Source organism: Falco cherrug, chromosome 5 (genome assembly GCF_023634085.1).
Source record: "Falco cherrug isolate bFalChe1 chromosome 5, bFalChe1.pri, whole genome shotgun sequence".
In the NCBI taxonomy this organism is placed as follows: Eukaryota; Metazoa; Chordata; class Aves; order Falconiformes; family Falconidae; genus Falco; species Falco cherrug.
Window position 1 is genome coordinate 25,420,233 of NC_073701.1, and position 20,825 is coordinate 25,441,057.

The window sequence follows — 20,825 nt, forward strand, 5'->3', positions numbered from 1 at the left end:
TGGTATGTGATAGTGTAACTAAAGACTGTCCCAACATAAACACACAACAGGACCAAAATTAAATCAGGCCTTTCTTACCTGGTGAGTGCATGATTTTGCAGCCTAATCATGTCTAAATGTGTCTTTTTGTGTGTACATGCAACATTAGTCATCACCATCCCAAAGCAGTGCTGGTTTTAAACAAACTTTTGTTAGGAAGCAATGAGCTCAGTTCTGCTGATTTCTGCACGTGCAGATTTCCAAGATTAAGACACATAATACCACAAGCACACATAAGACAGACAGTCCTTGGCTTTCTTTTTTTTTTTTTTTGGGGGGGGGGGAAGTCTTAAAACAACCACCACATCGCACAAATGGAGGTGGAAGAGAAGCATGCATTACTGTGCCTCATCTTCCAGCACACTCCCTGGGAGTGAAGAGATGTAATTATTTTCCCAAGATTACACAAGGGTTCTCTGGAAGCCCGTCACAGGCCAGAGCATGCAAATCCTTGGCTGAATCCGAGGCTTTAAGCAGAGGGGCACCTACCTCTCACATGTGTCTAGACTCTAGCAGAGTCTTCTGGTGCCTCAGGTACCACCTGAGCATGACAATAAATACCATCACTGATTGCAGGCAAAGGAGAAGATTTATGCATTACTGCTAGCAAACATTTCCTTAAAGACTGGAAACGGACACAACAGTAGCCACAGAACTATTGCTCAGACTCACAACAGAAAAATGGTCTGAAGAATTGAGTTCAGAGAAGAGTAAACCACAGGCTGAATCCACCTCTGCAGTACAGCTCCCCAAAGGGGGCTGAACTCCATTTCTGACTTACACTTACTAAATAGCAAGGATGGCAGAGCCTTAGCCAACCCGTAAAGCTTGCATCATCATAGAAGAAGCATCCCACAGCCACCAGGATAACAGTGACACTTACCTAATCTGTCATCTTTCAGCACGCACTGTGCCTTCTTAGGCCTTAGGACTCAGGGTCCTACTTGTCTTTTAGGGTGAAACTGCATTGTCCTAATCTCAGTTCGACTTTAAACATCAATTCCCAAAAGCATCACAGGCTAGGAGCTTGCTCCTTTATTTTCAAAGCCTTACAGCCCTCAGGAGATCACCAGTGAGAGAGAAACAAAGGGAAAAGCCACGGCTGGCTCCATTGCTTAATGCTCCAGGTTACTCATTTCGCTTCCCTAGAGAGAAGAAAATCATTTTGACTGCTAGACTCCTGGACCATTTTCTCCACAAACTGAATCTCAAACCAGGCCACTGTCCTGGAATTTCTCCACTAATTATTGCTGTGGTGTTTGCAAAGCCCTGTATTCTTTCCTCACTATTTTGCTGTTGCGCAGTAACCTTTTAGGCCAGTGACAAGTATACAAGTTTTTCTTTTGTTGTATTTTTGCCCTCGACCAAAATAATACATTAATAGTAGTTATCTTAGTGTTTTCTCAGAGGCACGCAATGCTTTTTACTGCTGTGTTTTGCATATGAATGCAACCACCACTGACCTTCAGGGTGTGTGAGTACAACTGAAAACAATTTACTAAATTTTAAGAAAGTTATACTGAATCTAACAGAAAGCATCTTCCTCGCACTTCTATAAAACAGGCAGTCTTACATTCTGAGCCACACCTTCCTATAAAACTCCCTCTAACAAATTCAAGAAAAGGTAAAGTTTGCACACATGAAATCCCCTACCTGGGAAACCAGTCACGCTATTCTGCCCACATCAGCTATGAACCTAGGAAGTAGCATTACACCATGTGGCAAGAGGAAGCATTAGAAACACAGCTGTGACTTCTGCTTTTTGAATAGAAACTTCATGTTAAAGCAGAAACATTCCATACTGTCAAGTTAGTTTAAAAGATTTAAAAATGGCTACACAAGAATAGGAAATAGAAGCACTCAGTGAGGAAAAGCCAAATCAACACCAAGCAATTGCTACACAGCCACTTCACACACACCACCCCCCGCCAAGCCCTCTGCCCTTCCTTCATGTTGAAGAACAGCATCTGTTTCAGCTCAAATACTGACCCCGCATGCTGTGTGGGGACTCGGGGAAGATACGTTATGACCTCAACATACTTTTCCTCATAGAATATTAATCTTAGGGCCAGCACAGCCATCCCTGGAAAGCACCATGTTCTGCAAAGCATCTCCATTTTCTTTCCTCTGCTACTGCAAAAGGAAAAAACATTGCTGCCACTTTAGTCATCAGAACACATTTTATCCCTGCTATAGCCTTAAGGATTTCATTGAATTCTGAATCAATGGGGTTTTGCACCTGGATCCCACAGTGCTAACAAGTAGTGAGCTCCCCCTCTTTTGCATGTACAGAGATCTAAAGCGATTCTGTTGGGCACAATGCCAAGCACACCTGCTTCTTCTCTCATTCCATCACTTGGCAAAAAAAATAATAAATAAAAAAAAGAAGAAACAAACACAAAAAACTAATGCAACAGTTCACATACATGGAAAATGGCAGCATTAAACACCAGTCTCACCGGCTCAGAGTCTCACCTGCTAAATCACCAGCAGTAGATGCAATAAACATCAGTTTCTAGGTCACCAAAGAGAAACAGAGATTTTGGTTTCAAAAGTATGCAATCTATTGAGGAGTCTTGTTTTTCAAGAAGCTTAGACTGTGGGCCCACCACAGGCTCATTTACAAAGCTCAAAACCATCAGGGTGATTAGATGGTATGAGAGTGTCCATGGGCTGGACAGCATTTAACAATGCTGAGCATGAGGCATGCATGACATGGTGTGACTGAAATTATATGTAGCCTTGGAATTAAAAAAAAAAGTAAAAAAAAAATGTCAGTTTTCAGTGAATTTAACAAATAAAGAAGAAAATAAGTGACAATAACTCCTGGCACAAGTTGCACAGGGGACTGGGACAAATTGTTTTATATATATCATCCTTGTTAAACATATTCATGGTTCTAACAGAGCATTGCTGTAGTAAGCAACGAAGTGTTGGCACTGACATTGCTTTTTAATAGGACACATGTATATTATACCTCATCATGACCGCGAAAGCACTGAAGCTCTGTCCTTATCTCAAACAGAAGTACAAGCTTGACATGAAGGTTCCCGTCTGCCCTTCTCCATATGTGTCATACGGGAGGGCACATACAGTCACAAGCCTCTTCCAGGTCTTAAAACTCAGGGAGATGGATGAAACTCACAAGAGGTCCTAGTTACCTCGTTTCAGTAGTATGTGCCAGCATCCGCCCAGATTGCAATAAATCGCAGTGATAAAACCTACAATTTCATCCAGACTAACTCATTCCTAACTCCTGAAGACACCCAGGACTGCAACCCACACATTCACTGGATAGCTGAAGGTAAGAGCAAGTCACAAATCACAAATCTCTACACCAATTTACATAACTAGCTCCAGTTACTGCTAATAGGCAAGATTCACTTACCTCCTCCATTATATTTTCCTGCATTTTTCAGTTAGCTCTAGTAGAAAGATACATAATGAGTTATTATTAAATAGAAACTTAATTGCTCACATTTCAAGTACTTAAAAGTACAGGTTAACCAGTGCACAACCATTTTATTTTAATGAAGACCTTACAGCTAGCAACCCAGTGCACTAGGTAAGGTACCTAAAGCTACTTTACTATGTCCAATCTGCCCTCCAACTCCAGAGTTTTTGAAATATGTAAAAATCTTTTCCCCTCCCTTTTGCCATGGAAGAGACCTACAGGAGGCAGAGAAACATTGATTACAGAGGAGAAATTGTGTAATTAATTTTGTATATTTGCAGCAACTTCAATTTTTCCCTCCTATGTTTTTTCATCTGTAGCAAGAATTTACTTTTTTTAAAAAAGATGGATTGTATTTTAATAGAGCAATTGCCTTGAGTGCTTCCTAATTCATATTGTGTAATATGCCAATAGCACTAAAGACTTGTACTCTTTTTTACAGAAAGTATTTCAACTATTTTAATCTGTCCTGTGAGAGGATTCAGCGAATGGAAGAAAGAAGACTGCAGTCATATGACTAGGTAGTAGTCCACAGTTCTCCGTGCAACGTGGACATCATTTTGAGTCAGTGAGCTGCAATACATTTAATCTTCCAGAGAAGATCTCTTGAAATTACAAATGCTGTAGCAGCACTTTTTTTTTTTTTATAATGTAATGACTAGCAACCGTTGACATTAGACAAGTAGGCACTGTCTAAGTGCCGAGCCTCCACGAGGCTCTCATTCCATGCAACAAGAAGTTATCCAGCCTTATCCTGTCTTCAGAGAAAACAAGAATTCAGTCAAGGGAAAAACTAGCAAAGTAGGTTGCTCTAAAACAATGTTTCTTCCATTACAACACTTGAAGAGGCAGCTACTGAAAATCAAATGCCGCTACTGAAAATCAAATGCCAGCTGGGAGCATGGGTGAGTTCTCTCTGAAGCCATCCCATGCGCACAGTCTCTCCAATAAAAATTCTGCAGCCTCTTCTGAAGAGGCTGGAAGACCAGAGGCTTTCCTCTTGGTGTAAGAAAGTGACATTCCCAAAAGCAGGGGCAGAGGGAAGGCGTCTGGAAAAAGTGCAAAGCAAAGGAGGGGGAAAAGGAGCAGTAGGAAGAAAGAAACAAGAAGATGGAGCAAGGCAGGAGACATTTTTGATATTGATACTCTCCACCATAGTATCCTGTCAGGGAAAATGGAAACAAATACAAGTATCAAAGAGAACAAAATGAGAGAAACATGGAGAAAGCAAAGGCCAGGAATAGCAGCTGCATCACTGCTGTGCTCAGGTTACTCCTCCCCACCAGATCCTCAGCTTTAGGGGCAAGACGTTAAATGAGGCTTTTGGACAGCCTATTCTAGCCTGGTACATCAGAAGGGGCCAGGGTCACTTTCCAACTGTGCTGCTCATTTGGGGATACAGGGGAAGAAATAAATTCAAACAGACAAATTTAGAAGCTGTTCCCAATGGCCAGGAGCATCTTGTGCCAGAGCAGCTAGAACACAGCCACTCTGCAAAGCCTTGACTTCCTTACCATTTCTGTGTCACAGTTTCCCACATGGAGAGGCAACGTAAGCAAATCCAAACTTGTTAAAAACAAAACCAAAAACCCAATCATCCCCAAGTCAGACCCATCAGACAAAACACCTGCAAGGCAGAAGCTCTTGAGTGGGTTGAACCATTTAAACTACAGGTAGAAGAAACAGATTCTCTGGTCTGAGAAGTTACAGATCTCATGTAACACCTATATATGATCAGTTCCACTTTCTTCCCTTAACCATCCTTCCACCTTCTCCTCTCTTCCCTCTCCAGTAGCAAAAGAAAAATTACAGCACGTTTCAGGACAAAAACAGCTAAACCAAAGTGAATTACTTGATATTTTAAGGTATGATCAGCTGCAAACTAAACCACAACAGAGCAGCAGGTAGCCAGCAGTACCTCCGAATGGCCCACATGGCTTTGCTGGGAACAGAAAGACCACCGCTCCGCTGCTCCTCGGGTGACGCCGGGTGGCAGGAGCTCCAGGTGCCCCGGTGAGCAAAGCGATGCTTCCCATTCTCCCGGCTGGCTGGAGGGACCTGCAGCGAGGCAGAGGGAGAAGCCACAGGCTGCCGGGCAGGTCTCTGGTGGATCCCTCCGTTTCTCCTGATAACACATGCAGAGAAAAGGGGGTTAAAAAAAGGGAAAGAAGTAAACATGAAAAATAAAAACCCTTAAATCCTTTTATCAAAATGTTGAACATTATGAGAACAGCACAACATGGTATCTGACTGCAACAGATTACATGTTATTTATTCCAAAATACAAGGTCTTTGCATGCTGGGAGGACAGGATTTATTAGCTCCTAACTAGATCCAGAGGAAGAAACCCAACAGCAAAAGAAGATGAGCACTCCCATATTAAGCTGTTCTCTGGATCTCTGGTAAGGTGGAAAGCACTGTGAGGAAGAATATGGTGCCATTCCTAACTTTTTTCTGCAGAAAATTGGTGTTCTGCCTCTTTTTAAACAGAAAAGAAATCTCTACAGGTTGGCGGAAGGAGTGCATGAGTTTCGGCAGCATGTAGAAGTCTGCTGGTTTTCTGCTGCTCCCTAAAAAAGTCAGATACAGTCATAAAATCCCACCACAGATGGAAAAGTACACAATACATGCAACGAGAGCAAATATGAAAATGCAGCACATCTGGACTAGAGAGCTTCATTCCTGCAAGCTAAATAACTGCCACATCTGGGCAACTGGATGCTACTGAAGCAAAGAAATAACCTGGAGAGACCACTGGAATGTGAACCTATGGGAAAGTACAGATCTACAGGAGACTGAGGGGAGGGGGAGGCACAGATTTTTCCCTGATTAATTAACATTACTATTACCTTTAGCCAGGCAGCTCCTGGAACACACCTGGCAGACTGTAAATGCAATTGTTATCAAGAATGCCAGCTGTCAGTTCCTAGAAAACCCCTTGCTGGCTACTTGCTCACCAGTTACATCGTTATGAATTACTTATCCAGTCAAAATAGGAGAAATCCTCTGCCGATCCATCATACCTGCCCTCTGATTGCTATAGCTGCTGAAAGAGCCAGAGGGAAGGCAGGTGGGCCTGAAACATGGTCCATCCCCTGTTGAGACCTAGAGGAGGGGCTGAAATGGGAGGAAATCCAGGAAGCTCCTGAAAGAGGACAGCCCCTCTTCTCCTCCCTGCATTTGCTGCTTTCACAGTGCGCCAGCTCTAGCGCTCCCCAAACCCCTCTGGGACCTGATTTAATTTACTCCTGCAGAAACACAAATTCAGTGTCCTTTTTTATAACCCAGATACACTCGCTCACGCAGGGGCATGACAGCCTGCAGCGCCCGTGGGGCAGCACCAGTGGGAACATGAGCAGCGACGGCAGGAGCGAGACCTCCCACTCTCAGTGGCAGTAAGCCCTTACATTCACTCATCAACAGCTCTGCACCAGGTATGGTTTGGGAGAGAAATGCATAAGAAACAGCTTCTATCAAACAAAAGACTTCTGACTTTTAATGGAGATACAGAATAGCATAACTATTTGTGACACCGAGTGAGGGATACAAAGTATTTGATTTTTCTGCAGTGACTGCTGAGAGCTGCTCATTATTCCAATAATTCCAGAACTAGCTGGGTATTTTCCCTCTTTGTCCATTCTGTACAGACAGAAAGGATCAGACCTGATTTTACTGGTAAACGTCGTATGATATTTCTACGACCATGACATTGTGACTGATAATCAAGCAGATGTTGCAAGTGGAATGGAAGGAGTTAAACCAGAGAAATTTTAAGATGTTGATACTTCAGTCAGAACTCCAACAGAAAAAATAAATGTTAGTCTTGCCAGAGTGAATTGAGCATTTTAGAGATCAGTTCTTCACAACTGGTCTATCTACCCAGCAAAAGTTAACAGGCAGCAATAGAGTAACAACAAAAACACCAACCAAAAAAACAACAAAAAAATAGAGAATGAAACTTTGGTGCCCTCCAAATTTGTCAAATGTATGCCATCTAATTCAGCAGGGCAAGTCCATCTCCCACAGTGCTGTGTATAATAATACATATTTTGCACATACAGGTGGCAACTCTTTGAAAACATATCAAGCACAGTAAGTTACTTACAGTTTGAGCCCATTGCAGGAGAGCGAAAAAAAGTCATAAACCAAGCACACACCAAACACAGTGACTCCAGTTTCTTTCACCAGCATTGCACATGTCCCAAGGAATAAACTAAGCAGCAAAAAGAATGGGGAGGCAGTGGGAGGGAAATGTTCCCCAACATAAAGCTGATCCACACTCCTGAAAAACAGATGAGACAAATATTTTAACTTCTCTGTGATTTTCATGTTTACTACATTCACACAAGTACTGAGATACTTTTCCTTTATTTCTTAAGATGCTGGTAATAAGTGACATGAACAATCTACACTGTTTGCTGATTAATGACAAAGGCTTACACAGAACAGGAAGGCAAAACACAAATGTTGAGAGGTACACCAAGAATTTGAGCACAGGAGGGAAAAAAGACAAGCAGAAAAATAAAGTGGACTTGAAATAGTCAGAAGACAACAAAGTACAAAGACAGAAAGGGCAGAAAAACACCTCCTTTCTGTCATCTAGAACACGCATGCTTACTTCTCCTTACGTGACAAAATGCACTGTGCAAGTAAAAATTCCTCCATCCCACCCACACTCCCCTGAGTCAAAGATGTGTCCTAATCATTAACAGACTGGGCAGCAAGGCTGTAGGAGAGGGAGGAAGGTAAGAAAAAAGCAAAAATCAAGTTAGCCAATTCCTGCAGGGTCACTACCACTTTATACCTTTGAAACCTTCTGAAAACAGCATTGTGGGTTTGTAGCAAACAGCCCAAGAGATATATAAGCCATTTTTCCATGTGGCCATGACAACGCGGTCCTATTCCTGAATTCCTAAAGATGGGGAAACCCCATCTGAGTAAAGCTATTTCTTTATTTATACTTGTTCAGTCCAGTTTTAGGACACAGACCAGCAAACAATGCCAAGTTTTCATCTGAAAAGGATGACTAATGGTCTAGACACAATCCTTAACTCTCCTAGACCAGGTATTTCAGAGTCCCACAGTCCCAGCACATATTTCAAAGGCAGACATGTGTTGGTCTGTCTTCACTACATACAGGTAGTTTGCCTTCAGCTGAAAAACTTTCTTCGTAATTTTTAGCTCTACAAGCCCTCCTCTAGTGTATGGTCAGCTGTAATGTCAATGGAAGAGGGGACTTTAAATGTTGTCTTCTCTTTTTATGTTTATTTCTTCTCATAAGCATCACTTATGGCACCCTGGCTGAAGGCAGGGGCCAGGGCCCTTCCACGCAGCAGTGCTGGGGGAAGTACCTCTGCCAACAAGCACCGAAAAATGACAGGTTTCCCTTTTGTCTCCTCCCCAGACAAGAGCATGTCATGATATTATCATAACCGATAACAAGGTTCCATACCTATTATAGGAGAGAAAAGCCAACAGAAAGAGTAGACAGGCTAGGACGTCCGCTCTGCCTACTATACCTGTTACCTGAAAGGAAGAGACAGGCAGGTGTAAAAGCACATATATAAAAAGGCATGTGCATTCAGTGATTGTTCCAACAATCCACACCAACTGCTACTATTCCAAGCTTTTTATTTTTCCGTGTTATCCTCCCTCAATCTAGCGAAATGTTACTTGTGTAGGATACGCTCAGTTTTGTCTGCTGCATTTCTCACTTAGCAAAATGAATAAGCCAACAGTTAAGTAATTCTTTACTTTCTTATTAAAATATTAATAAAGTTGCATAGAGAAATGCAAATTTTAGGTATCTGTTTACATTTTGCATAATAAGCCTCACACGAGAAATGCATCCAACTCCCAGAACCGAGATTTGTTAAAGAAAAAGACTAATGAAAGAGCAACTCTTTGGAGAAGACTTCTTATATAGGAATGAGTTAATAATTAATATTTGAATGAACTTTATCACCAAAAAGTGGTAAGTGGTATGTAATTCACTCTCTTTCAGAAAAATCTGAATTTATGAGTTTTTTCTGCATATTAATTAACCAAGTCTTTTAATAAGAAAGAGAATACTGAAGAAGAATGTGTAAACAGTCTTTTTACAAACTATTTGAATATTCCATTTCATAAAAATCTAAAAATGGCCCATAAAGCAGATAAAAGGCCCTTTGAAATTTCACCTCTTTTGAGATTACATAATGAAGCTGTATTCAGCGCTCTGGCATTTATTTTAACCTTTTTAAATTGTGACCCAGACAAAAATAAATTCAAAGAGCGCCTCTTCTAAAACCTCCCTTATAATATAAAGCTGTATTATCAAAAGGAGCCTAGCTGATTAGTTCAGAAGAGACAGCACAGGGAGCAACTGTAAAGCTCATGGCTTTTTGTTATTAAGGTAATCTCTCCTCAAAAGTTCTCAGCCACAGCAGCCGTTTCCCTCACTCATTTACAAAGGCTCATAAGGAAAGTGTGTGATGTTAATGGTATCTCAGCTAACGAGTGCGCTTCTTTTTTTAAGTACGGATAGCCAGCATTGCATCTCCATCTCAAAGACAGCAAGACTCATTTTATCTACAGAAGTACCTCCCCATGCTACAGACTGCAGTTTTAGCATGACTACATCTTTAAATGTTTCCTTATAACTAACAGAAAGACATCCACCATGAGCTGTTGCTCCGTAAACTTAGCATGACATTTATTAAACTAACGAGTTTTTTCTGAAGATGATATCCCTAGCTTTTAATTGAAATCAATATAAAATCAATCCATGGGTCATATCACCTCTATCTGAGCCATCTCCTCCAGAATACACACTAATGCTCCCTTCACTTTTTCTCCCTTAAATTGATGACTATAGAAGATGACTGAAGGCATGCAACAATGTCCCAGCAGGAGAGCACAGCCTCACCGAGGTCTCTGGCTTCAGAAGACTCGACATTTTCACCAGCTGAATGACTGCCCATTTATTCCCAGCATCGCTGATTAGGGCCATCAATTAGACTTTAGTACCAGAGCAGAAACATGGCACATATGAATACATGTTTCTTAATGACTCCTGCAAATTATTTTAAATATAGCATATTCTCACCTTTGCTGCTCCACAGCAAAAATCACAACTACCATATTCTGTATGATTCAGAGGTTTCTTTACAAAAAATTATAAATTATAAAGTATGCATTTATTTTTAGCTTTTGTGTCACCGGGTTGTTTTTTTGTGTCACATACTTACAGCCTCAGTGTGAATGGGATGCACAGCAAAGAACAGCGCCGTGACAAAAGCAAGCCGACAGTCCTTGAACACAGCTTTGTCACAAGTGTACATCAGCACAAGAGTCACTAGACAGTGTAAAATTACATTCACTGCATGGAAATAGAAGGGGTTCATACCAGCCAGCAATATGTTTAACCTGTAAGGAAAGAAAACGGAACCATTACTAGACTGGAGAGGTCTTGTAATAGCAGGACATCTTTCAAAGACTCTAAATTATGCTTTTTGCCTGATTTGCAGTCTTCTAATCTAAGTGCTATTAAACTAATTAGTGAAAAATCACTCTGAACTTCTGTTCTATGTGATGATTAAAGACAACCACTTCCCCAATTTTTAAAATATGTGGTTGCATCTGGCAACCTTTTTGACATCGAGATGGGAGAGGCTTGTGCCCTCCCAGTACAGTTTACTGCAATGAGTCAGTGTCTGTGCTTCCTTAGCAACAAATAACACCGGCCAATATCAGAAGTTTGGCACTTGTCCCGTGTCCCTGTTTTTCTGTGGTTGTCTCAGCCACGTGGCAGCTTTACAATACAGGTAGTTATTTTCTCCTACAGAATAGATGTTTTTGCTTGGGAATAGCCAAGACAAGGACTCAGTAAGGCGCTGGAGCATCTGCTTGGTGTTACAGGTACATTTATTCTGATTTAACTTTCAAAGCACTTCCAGATACTGAAGGTTAAGCATTTATTTAAATGCTTTACTGACACTAGGTCTACAGTAAGAAGCTGGTTTAATAGTTAGCATTTTTATAAGGACACTGATGGTAAAGATAAGTTAGCTAACATCGCCCTAGACTCAATGAGACAATTAGGGCTCGTTACTTGTCTCATTCATTAAAAAAAAAAAAACCAAACAAGTTGTTCTGACATTAGTTTGACAGCACGTATTAACACATTTTTCTGGTCACTGTTTTTTACAGCCAGCTTGCTCAACAGCTGTTCACAGGCTTTGCCTTACATGCAGTTGAAGATAATTCTCTTTAGAATTAACTGCATCTGTACATCTGGACAAATATATACATATATATACACACACGGTGTCTCTATCTAGGGAAGACTCCATATATGAAGAAGGAATTTGGAAGCACTAATGTTAAAAGATATTTTAAAAAAATTAAAAATGACAAGACACCCAGTGAAAAGAAGGCTCAATCTAAATATTTTGCATGTAGCTGTAAACCTGCTAAAGGGTCAGTAACCCTTCCTGTTGTTACTAACAGACTTCAGGTCTCCCGTGACATATATGGTGCAAAAGCCACTGAGTTGTTGCTGCTATGCAAACACCTTAGGGTTTTTTGTAAGACAGAGGAGGCGTGGTGTGTCTGTGACAGGCAAACATATGCTTTTTATACATACTCTCTACATTGCTTACTCATCAGCAACAGAGTGCCATCTATCCTGGGCTGCATTTTCCAGGCAAATCTAACTTTACCAGACCAGGAGTCTGTCTTGTGCACTCCTGCTCTGCTCCCACTGGAGTGTTTGTGGAGGCAATAGCTGAAACCCAGAGAGTTTGCAAAAAGTAAGATTTTAGCATGACTTGACTTTCCCCTTTGCAGTATGGGTTGATGCAGCTACATTTTGACAAAGACACCAGGCTGTGAGATTCAAGAATACACAAAGAGTTAGGGCTTTTTCTTCCCCCCCCACCCCCCCAATTTCACCTCCAAGCCACTTCAGGGCAGCAACATACTTCACTTTCTCTCATTCCTACCAGCACAGAATGACAAGCTACAGCAAATGTCAGTAACAGACATCCAGACAGAGTTTCAGCTGTAAATATGCTGCAGCAGTGGGAACCCCCAAGCCTAAATCGTGTTTCCAGCGCACTGCAGGGGACAAGGGGCAGCACAGGGCCATCCTGCCCCGAAAGAGCCGAAGTTCCCACTCAGAGGCAGCTGCAGATGTGTGCAAAGGCAGGGACCACCTGCAGCACCCATTTCTTTATATGAATGAATCATTTCTGGCTGTAAATCAGCTGGATGGAGCACAGTCATCACCACTGCTCCCCCTCAAATGCCAAAGTGTGCTCTGGGCAACCTGATTTCTGGAGAAAGCAGATGCAGGCAGGTGAGAACAAGTGCTCAGGTTATCAGGTGATATGAACCCATGCACCAAAATGTGAGAGATTATAATTTATTTATTTGGCCAATTTGTGATGATCAATCACTAAAAACATGACATCTGTCAATACTCTTGAAAAAATCTCTGATTAGTCTCCATGGATCATGTCTGATCACTTCCCATCCTGCAAAACAGGTCTGCTGGCACGACAGGCAGAACCTCGTAGGGGAGGGATCTTCCTGCCGTCATCAGGGCACCTATCCCAAAAGCAGGGCATGCTCTTCACACCCCTTCTTGGGGCAAACATCAAGTCAACAAGGTTTGTAAGCTGCAAGTTACGCGATACAAGTTCCTGAAAACAGCTATGTAAAAGCATCAGCCTCACAGCTTCGTTATTCCCCTGCATGTTCTTTAAATTAAAAAAAAATAAAATAAAAAGCAGAACAGAACACAAACGTAACACCACCATGATAAGCCTTCATTAAACAGCAATATGTGACTAAAGCATGCTTCATTGCATGTTTTAAGTACCATCTTAGGTGGTCCATGAACACTGAACACGAATCTGTGCAGGTGCTATATTCACAGCAGTGCTTTTTTGCTGCTAAAGCTCTTTGTCATAAGAAATTAGGCCACATGGCAATGAAGGAAACATTCTTTTGTCCTGAAACAATCCCAGCAGAATGATTTTGAAACGTTAACAGTTGTTGAATTTATTGTACGTCAAACGGGTGAGCAAATCTGGGACTCCAAACAGTCTTCATCCAAGTCACAAGAACTTTGCAAAGCTCCCCAGCACACTCACGCATCCATGGGGAAAAAAGGCAGCCTACTATGGAAAGCCAAATCTGTTCCACTGTGGAGCAACTACGGAGTAACTTCTGGGCAAGGGAGCAGGAAGGGATGGGTAAATTAAAAATTACTTCTCCCTTCTTTAATACAGTTACAGAGGTTCAGTATTGTCTTTGTTTACTGGCAGCAGCATTACCATGGGAGTTGTGCAGTAAACATACACGGTATATGGCTCAACAAGTAAAAGATAAGGAATCTGAAAATTAAGAAGTGGTGTTTCTCCACCATAATGTTCATGAACAGAAGCTCTCACAGGCAACAACTGTACTCTGGGGCGGGATGGTGGTGTCATCTTTGTATCTCCATATCTAAACTGGCCCACAAATGGAGAAAGTATTTCATTTTTTAAGTTGCAAGCCCCAAAGACACCCATAGTAGCATCATTGCTAATTTGCAGCACTGGAAGACCTTAGGTGCTTCTGCATGAAGGTCTTTACATCTGTCTGAGCTAAAGCACAAATTGTAAGATGTGTGTTATGACCTTGGTAGAGCACACAGCTAAGAGAGCAGATGCTTTGGCCTGGCCAGACTTTTCAAACTGATTACTCATCAAACCAGAGGGGTGCTTGCAAATAATATTCTACAGATTTGGGACTGAATAAAGCAAGCGCCCATGCTCTTAGGAATGGAACCACTTGAAAGAGGAGGCACCACCATCTCAGACAAGGAGGTTTTTCCGCATCTGCCTGCAAAACACTCTGAAAAGAAGAGTTTTGCATTGCTTCAGCATCTCCCTGGAGGCAAAGAGTGTGCTAAGCTGTTCAAATCAAAGGCCCTCAAAAGGTCCAGGGGAAAAGGAGGGTAAAAGCGCATATACCAAGGAGCAGCCTCTCAATACTAGGTGACATTGACAGGTATCTCCTAACAGAGCTCCTAACTGACCAGCATCATCCAAGCTACCACCAAAACAAAAACTCATTACAGAAATCTCAGCATCGATCATGTGCCGCGTCAGGGCTGAGAAGGCTGCACTGACACATGTATTCAAGCAAAGACACTGGTCTGTGTCCAAGCGCTGCAGCGTGTGTGGTTCAGCAGGTCACACCCCAGGCACAGCACCGCCAAAACCACATGCCCAAGCAGGAGGTATACCAAAATAAGAGGTATATGCCTAACACAGAAATCCCTTTATTTTGTTAAGGCTAAAATGGATGTTTTCCAGGAACAGCAGTGTAGTTTGCCTTGCCACCTACAGCAGCTTTTCCGTTCCTCCGCCATCCACTCTAGGAGAAGGAATTACATAGCTCCACTCTCAGAAAGTGACTCTCACAGGTACCAGCTGTTGAAGGTCCACTGAATAGAGCTTGTAAAAAAGCTCTCCAGAAGAAAGCAAATCACTCTCGCTCTTAAAAGAATAAGCAACATCTATCAGCACTCCCAGTTAACCACTCGCCCTCCCTCTCGGCACAGCCACCTGGTTTGAAGAACGACATTTGTAGAGCAGGGACTGTGCACCATGGTACCCTCAAGCCACAGGCACTTACTTGTCCTCTAGTTAAGTCATCAGGCAGGGACACATCTCCTTGGGTAAGCAATTCCCCCAACAGAGGGCCTGGAAACTGAGTGGGATTCGGTGACCTCATCCTTGCGGACCCAGAACCAGAGGGGTCTATGCCGCAGGAGTATGGGCTTGCCGACAAATCCCATGCATATCCAGTTACGGTATATAACAACCAGCGCCCCCGGGCTCTAACATAGAGCTTTTTATCCACTCATACACATGAAGACTCATTCAACTTTTTTAAGGCCTCTTATGATTTAATAATATTGTAAACCATAATTGGAGATTTTCTCTTTTTATAGACTTTGTTATTATCCCTGGGCAGCTCTTGTTTAGTTTAATCTGTTTTATTATTTTCAAAAGACTAACAAAAACCACAACACGTTATGAAATAGAAATGCACAGGATAATAATGGCAATTTGTTATAGCGAGTAACACTTAATGGAAAGTCTCAGAGCATCCCACACCTCATAAAACCCCCACTGTTTTTATAGAGGAAGGCTCACATGCAGATTTATATAAATTAATCTAACATACAAGGATGGATTAAGTTTCCTGTGATCTTTCCTTCCTTTTGGAATTGCGTGATATATATGGCAAACTTTATGCAAACTAATGCCCAATTCTAGTGCACAGTGGAATCCCCTAATAAACTCCACAGATGCACATACTGCGTGCCAGGAAAATAAGCACTTGCACTCCAAAAATGGTGCAGCTGCATCAGTGGCAATAATGGTTAAAGTTCTGTGTGGAAACAGCGCAAAGATTAATGAAAAACCTGTAGCAGTAAAAAGAAAATAAGCCCCCTCTGCAGCAGTGTTCATGCAATGGCCAGCACAAGCAGGATGGAGTTTCCACCACAGTGCAACAGCACTTTGTGCTGATTTGTGTTGATAATCTTTTCATAGTACAGTACAATGCCTCAGAATTAAATGGACAATAAGGCTTAAATGGTTTGTTACTTGATTTGCTATAAAGGGGATGGGTGAGAAGAGAGGCCATATCAATTCCCAAGCTATAGCAATTCCCTTAGTGCACAACAGTCATCACTTACAAGAGCACTAGTTAAATGTTGGCATTCCAAGCAGGTTATTGCTTTCCAGCATGGTTAGGAACAGAAAACAGAAATCACAATTAGGCTGGGAAGCAGTAGCACCTCTGAAGTAGCAAAGATGCCAGGGCAGAAATTTCTAGTGAAACCCTAGAAAGGGTAGTTTGACGATCATTCCTGTGTTAAGAATAGCAAAAGCATTATTCACACAGCTTTAGATTTGTCTCTACAAATGGCCTTGAAAAATTTTTAAAAAGCTATACAATGGCAATTTACAAACTGAAAAAACAGGTGTCATTTTACCTAGATCTTGAACAAAAGAGGGTTTGTCTTCAAAATTATTCTTGAGTAGCATCTCAGCAAGAGCAATGCAGGGAAGGAAACAAACAGCTCAAAGAACTCTTCAGCAGCCATCAAGTAGTCCTCTTCTGAGTGCAGAGAGAAAGAGCTAAGATGTGATTAAGAACCCAGCTAGGACAGCCACTCATCAAGCAGAGAAAACAACGCTAACAGAAATCCAGTTAAAGTTATTAGACCTAATGAAGACAGTATTTCAAACTGGGTGCAAGAGTTTTCTACCAAATTTGAAGTAAGTTTGGTCATCTTTTAGCTTGAGCTGCAGACCATAAAGGAAGGGCTATTTTAATTAATGCAAAGCAAACGAGGTAAAAAAAAAAAAAAAAAGAAGGAACAAAAAACCAAAACCCAATTCTAGTGAGTGAAAAAGAGTACAGGTCTCTGCCTTACCCCCTGTATTTTTTTCTTTAAATCTGAGCAACAATAAATGAGAAAGCCCAGGAAAGCAGTCAGAAACAGAGCAAGTAAATGCAGAGAAATGCCTTTAGCTAACCAGCAGCAGTCAGAGCACTTCATTTTCATGGACTCTAAAGACTACTGACAGGGATGCTCCTGTGAGGAAGAAGGTTGGTGGAAAGCTGAGCCTTGTAGGTAAAAGACAACAAAAGAAAATTAAGGGTGACATTGGTGCAAGAGGAATAGGATGCCAGATGAGAGAAAATCCCCAGGAATTGGTAGATGTTAAATAGAGACAAAACACCACTGAAGCAAGCGGCAAACATAGGTGTGACTGGATTCACCTCAGCCAAGTCTTCCAGGGGAATCTGCTTGGACCTTTTAGTAAACTCTTCCCCTCATAATAAAAGGCTTTTAATTCAAGAGACAGAAATCTTTTTGAGTCTCAAGGACTGAGAAAATGCTGTGCCTAGGCAGAAGTCCTACCTGTTTTGTACAATCCTTCTTGGCAGACGCTCACTTACTGGGCTCAGCTGCAAGCAGTGCAGCAGCAACAGACCCCCAAGCCAGGTCTTTGTCCTCCCTCCCAGGGCGGGGAGCTTGCCCCAACCCTTCCCAGGAGTCCTGTCCTCCTTCCAAGGAGTGCAAACGACCCTGTCGGTCCCCCTACAGAGAAAACAGCCCAAACCTACAAGCAAAAACAGACACCTGCTACAAAAATTACATTCAGGGAAGCAGGGGGACAGGGACAAGACTTCTTGTGCACCTGGAACTGGGGAAAAAAAACAAGTTTTGGGGCACACACACACCCTCTCCCAGAGGTGAAACGGCAGCAAGGAACTCTGCTCTGTCTCAGAAGAAAATCTTACATGCCTGGAAATGTACCTGTATATTCCAACTATAACACAACCAGTCTAATAAAAGCAACTGCCTCTCTTCACAAGCTCCGCCTCGCCCAATGTGGCTACACCAGTACTACATCAATTTCATGGCAGGTATCACAGTCTCAGTATGGAGAGTGATTGCTATAGTGAGGGTAGAAATATTACAATAAACTGTACAGGAGAAATACTGGCACAACCTTAAATATTGTGATATTGCCCTAATATAGATGTACAGAGTGAAGAAAATACTTGTGCACTGTGTATTTAACCTGACACATTATAGCTCCACTATATTACCCTGTGATGTCAAACTGTAATATAGCATTAAATCAAGAACAAATAAAATCTAAGGTCTTTTTATCTTCCCCGGGTTGTTTTGGTTTTCTTAAGCTCCTTGTCCTTGAAACTCATGCCACTGATACCGCTGAAAAAATAGAAGGATCAGCTGCAAGCAACTAGATAGATCAGAAGGTTGGCAGTGACTTATTGAACTAATTCTCTCTTTGGCTATGTATTAACATCTAACCCAAGCTCAGAGTCACTTAAGGCTTTGATCCAAAGCCACTGGTAGTCTTACATTAGGCCCTTGGTGCCCACACAGAACACTGAACTGTTGCTGAAGGGTCCTATTTGCCTCCTAAGCATGTATGTACTCGAGCCATCCATGGCTAGCAGCCTCAGTGGGCTGACCTGGATGGCCGCCTGTTCTGCAGTCAGCAGCTGAGCACAGCCTGGACTTTTTAATTTATTTTTTTTCCCTGCCAGAGTACTAGTAGGATGGCTCTGTGCAGAAATTATGTACCTATATCTCTTCTGGTGGAAGAGTTGTGTTCCCTTTTACAGCTTGCCTCCCCAGCTTCTCTCCTCCTGGGCCACCAGAGCCACCCAGCAGCAACTGGAGTGGACATTCTTACACCCCTCCCACAGGGCCATGCAACTTCCCAGTGAACAGTCACTTCCACCTCCTTCGAGGAAGAGCAGGTGTCTCCTGGGCTTCTCTGCCCACTGTCACCCTCCTGAGTCTCTGTCAAGGCTACATGGCCTAGACTTGTTCACTACCTTCCTTTTTGCCCCATCTTCTGTCCCTGGTGAGCTGTTACTGGAGGCACCTCCCCCACCAGCACCTGCCTGGGCAGTGCCCTCCACCCCACCACCAAAGGGGCTGAGCAGGCTGGCCTTTCCCTTCTCCACCACCTGCCAAACCAGGAGGCTGATCTCCAATTCAGAGTCCTTAAATCTTGGCATCGGGGTTTTCTGAAAGGCTTTGTTCTCACCAGTTCCTACCACTGCACACCTTTGGGCTAAGCCCGCTCTGCTGCCGACTACCTCAAACCTCCATCACCTGTTTGTTTCCGGGCTGAAAAATCTATCTACATGGGGATTTGGTAGACAAGAGAAAGAGGGTAGGAGACAGCATCAACGATTGCAGCTCCTGCTTTAACAGTTGAGAAACATTTATGCAAAACCACTGGAACCAAGGGAATAAATGATTCCCTGAACTTCTGCTAGCAGAGACACAGTGTAAGACAGAAAGACCCAGTTTAAATATAAAATCCTGAGTGAATTACAGAATTGGCAGTTCATTTTGCACTCCCCCCCCCCTCCCCCCCCTTCATCTTAACATTTGATAGGGAACACACCAAGAAATAGTATACCCTGACTCCAAAAAGCCACCTTCTTTAGAAAGAAGTATACTGAAACACTTCTTGGAGAAGAAAATAGCAGGTAAACATCTCTGAGTGACATCAACTGGAGAAGAGAGCATGAATTAAGTTTTTCCTAAGGACTGAGCAAAACTATTGCCTACCACCTGAAGTCCTGCGCAGATGAGGAGTTGTGCTAGACCTGTCAGCTAACAGTTATTCACATGTAATAGGAATGTTTCTGAACCAACAGTTTTAACATTCCTTTATTGAAGTCAAGAGAAAAGGTGAGAGAAGTTCAAAGATGCAAAACAAACATTTAATTCAACAGTCCATGTGCAGCCTTTTTTCCCTCTTCTGATGTTAACGCACATAAAACAATGCAGCAGTTCTGTGAATATTTTAAGTTTTGCTTAATAGTTCCAGTAACATGGGCCACTCTTTATTTTCCTCTGATCATTCATACTGACAGATCCAGTGTGAATAATGTCAAATACTTGAGCACTTTTCACTCCTTGGCTCCAGAGCATTTGCCTACTGGAATGAGGACTGTCACTTAAGATTTCCAGTTCATCAGGGACACTGAACTACTGTTACAAAATTTCAGCAATGTCTGTTTAAGATTTTTTTGACAGTCGGGTGATGAATTTTTTTAATTGAGATCATTTCAGGCATACGTAGCATCTATGTAGGATACGTTTAGCCTAATGAAAAGTCCAGAGGGCATCATGAGTCCTTCTTACTTTCACAGCCACAAAGGACAGAAAAAGTTTCTGCAGATTGGCGGATCTGTAGATACAAATTTCAGCCCACCCTTCACATCTGTTCTGTACATGCAGTTTGGATATCTCCCAGATTTTTAATCTTAGTACAGCAAGGCTCAAAACAAGCCTTTCCAGATGAAAGTTTCATGCAAGAGAAGCAGAGCCACTAGGCTACTATTAAAAAGCCTTGGATTTGACCAAATTAGCACAAGAAAAGAAATAAACAAGCAAATAAAAAAATAAAATAGACCAGAATACTTTGGTCCCCCCTTCCCTTCCTCAGCAAGACCCTGCAAAGCACATGCCACACAGTTTTCTCAAGTACCCTAAGTGGATACAGTAAATTCTAACAAAAGTATTAATGAACAACATTCATTTCAATTTTGTTAGAAGTCTATTTCTGTTGAGCATTTTACAAGCATCAAGGTAAATCCTTTTTCCTTCTGCAGAAGCTGCAGCGCAACAACCTCTGGCTGGGCAAGGCAGGGTGGATGGCTTGGGCAGGCAGAGTACAGCTCAACCACAGGCTCAGCATCACTTGGCACAAGC

General features: G+C 42.2%; 1 protein-coding gene across 2 annotated transcripts in view; it reads right to left on the minus strand.

Moving 5' to 3' along the window:
• Positions 1-20,825, minus strand: part of TMTC1 (transmembrane O-mannosyltransferase targeting cadherins 1) — a 147,161-nt gene that overhangs the window by 123,099 nt on the left and 3,237 nt on the right. For both annotated transcript variants that reach the window (XM_055711881.1, XM_055711880.1), the window contains exons 2-5: positions 10,723-10,900; positions 8,946-9,019; positions 7,599-7,775; positions 5,412-5,618 (exon numbers count right to left, since the gene is read on the minus strand). In XM_055711881.1, the coding sequence (XP_055567856.1) occupies positions 5,412-5,618; positions 7,599-7,775; positions 8,946-9,019; positions 10,723-10,900 (636 nt within the window). The remainder of the gene's footprint in view (positions 1-5,411; positions 5,619-7,598; positions 7,776-8,945; positions 9,020-10,722; positions 10,901-20,825) is intronic.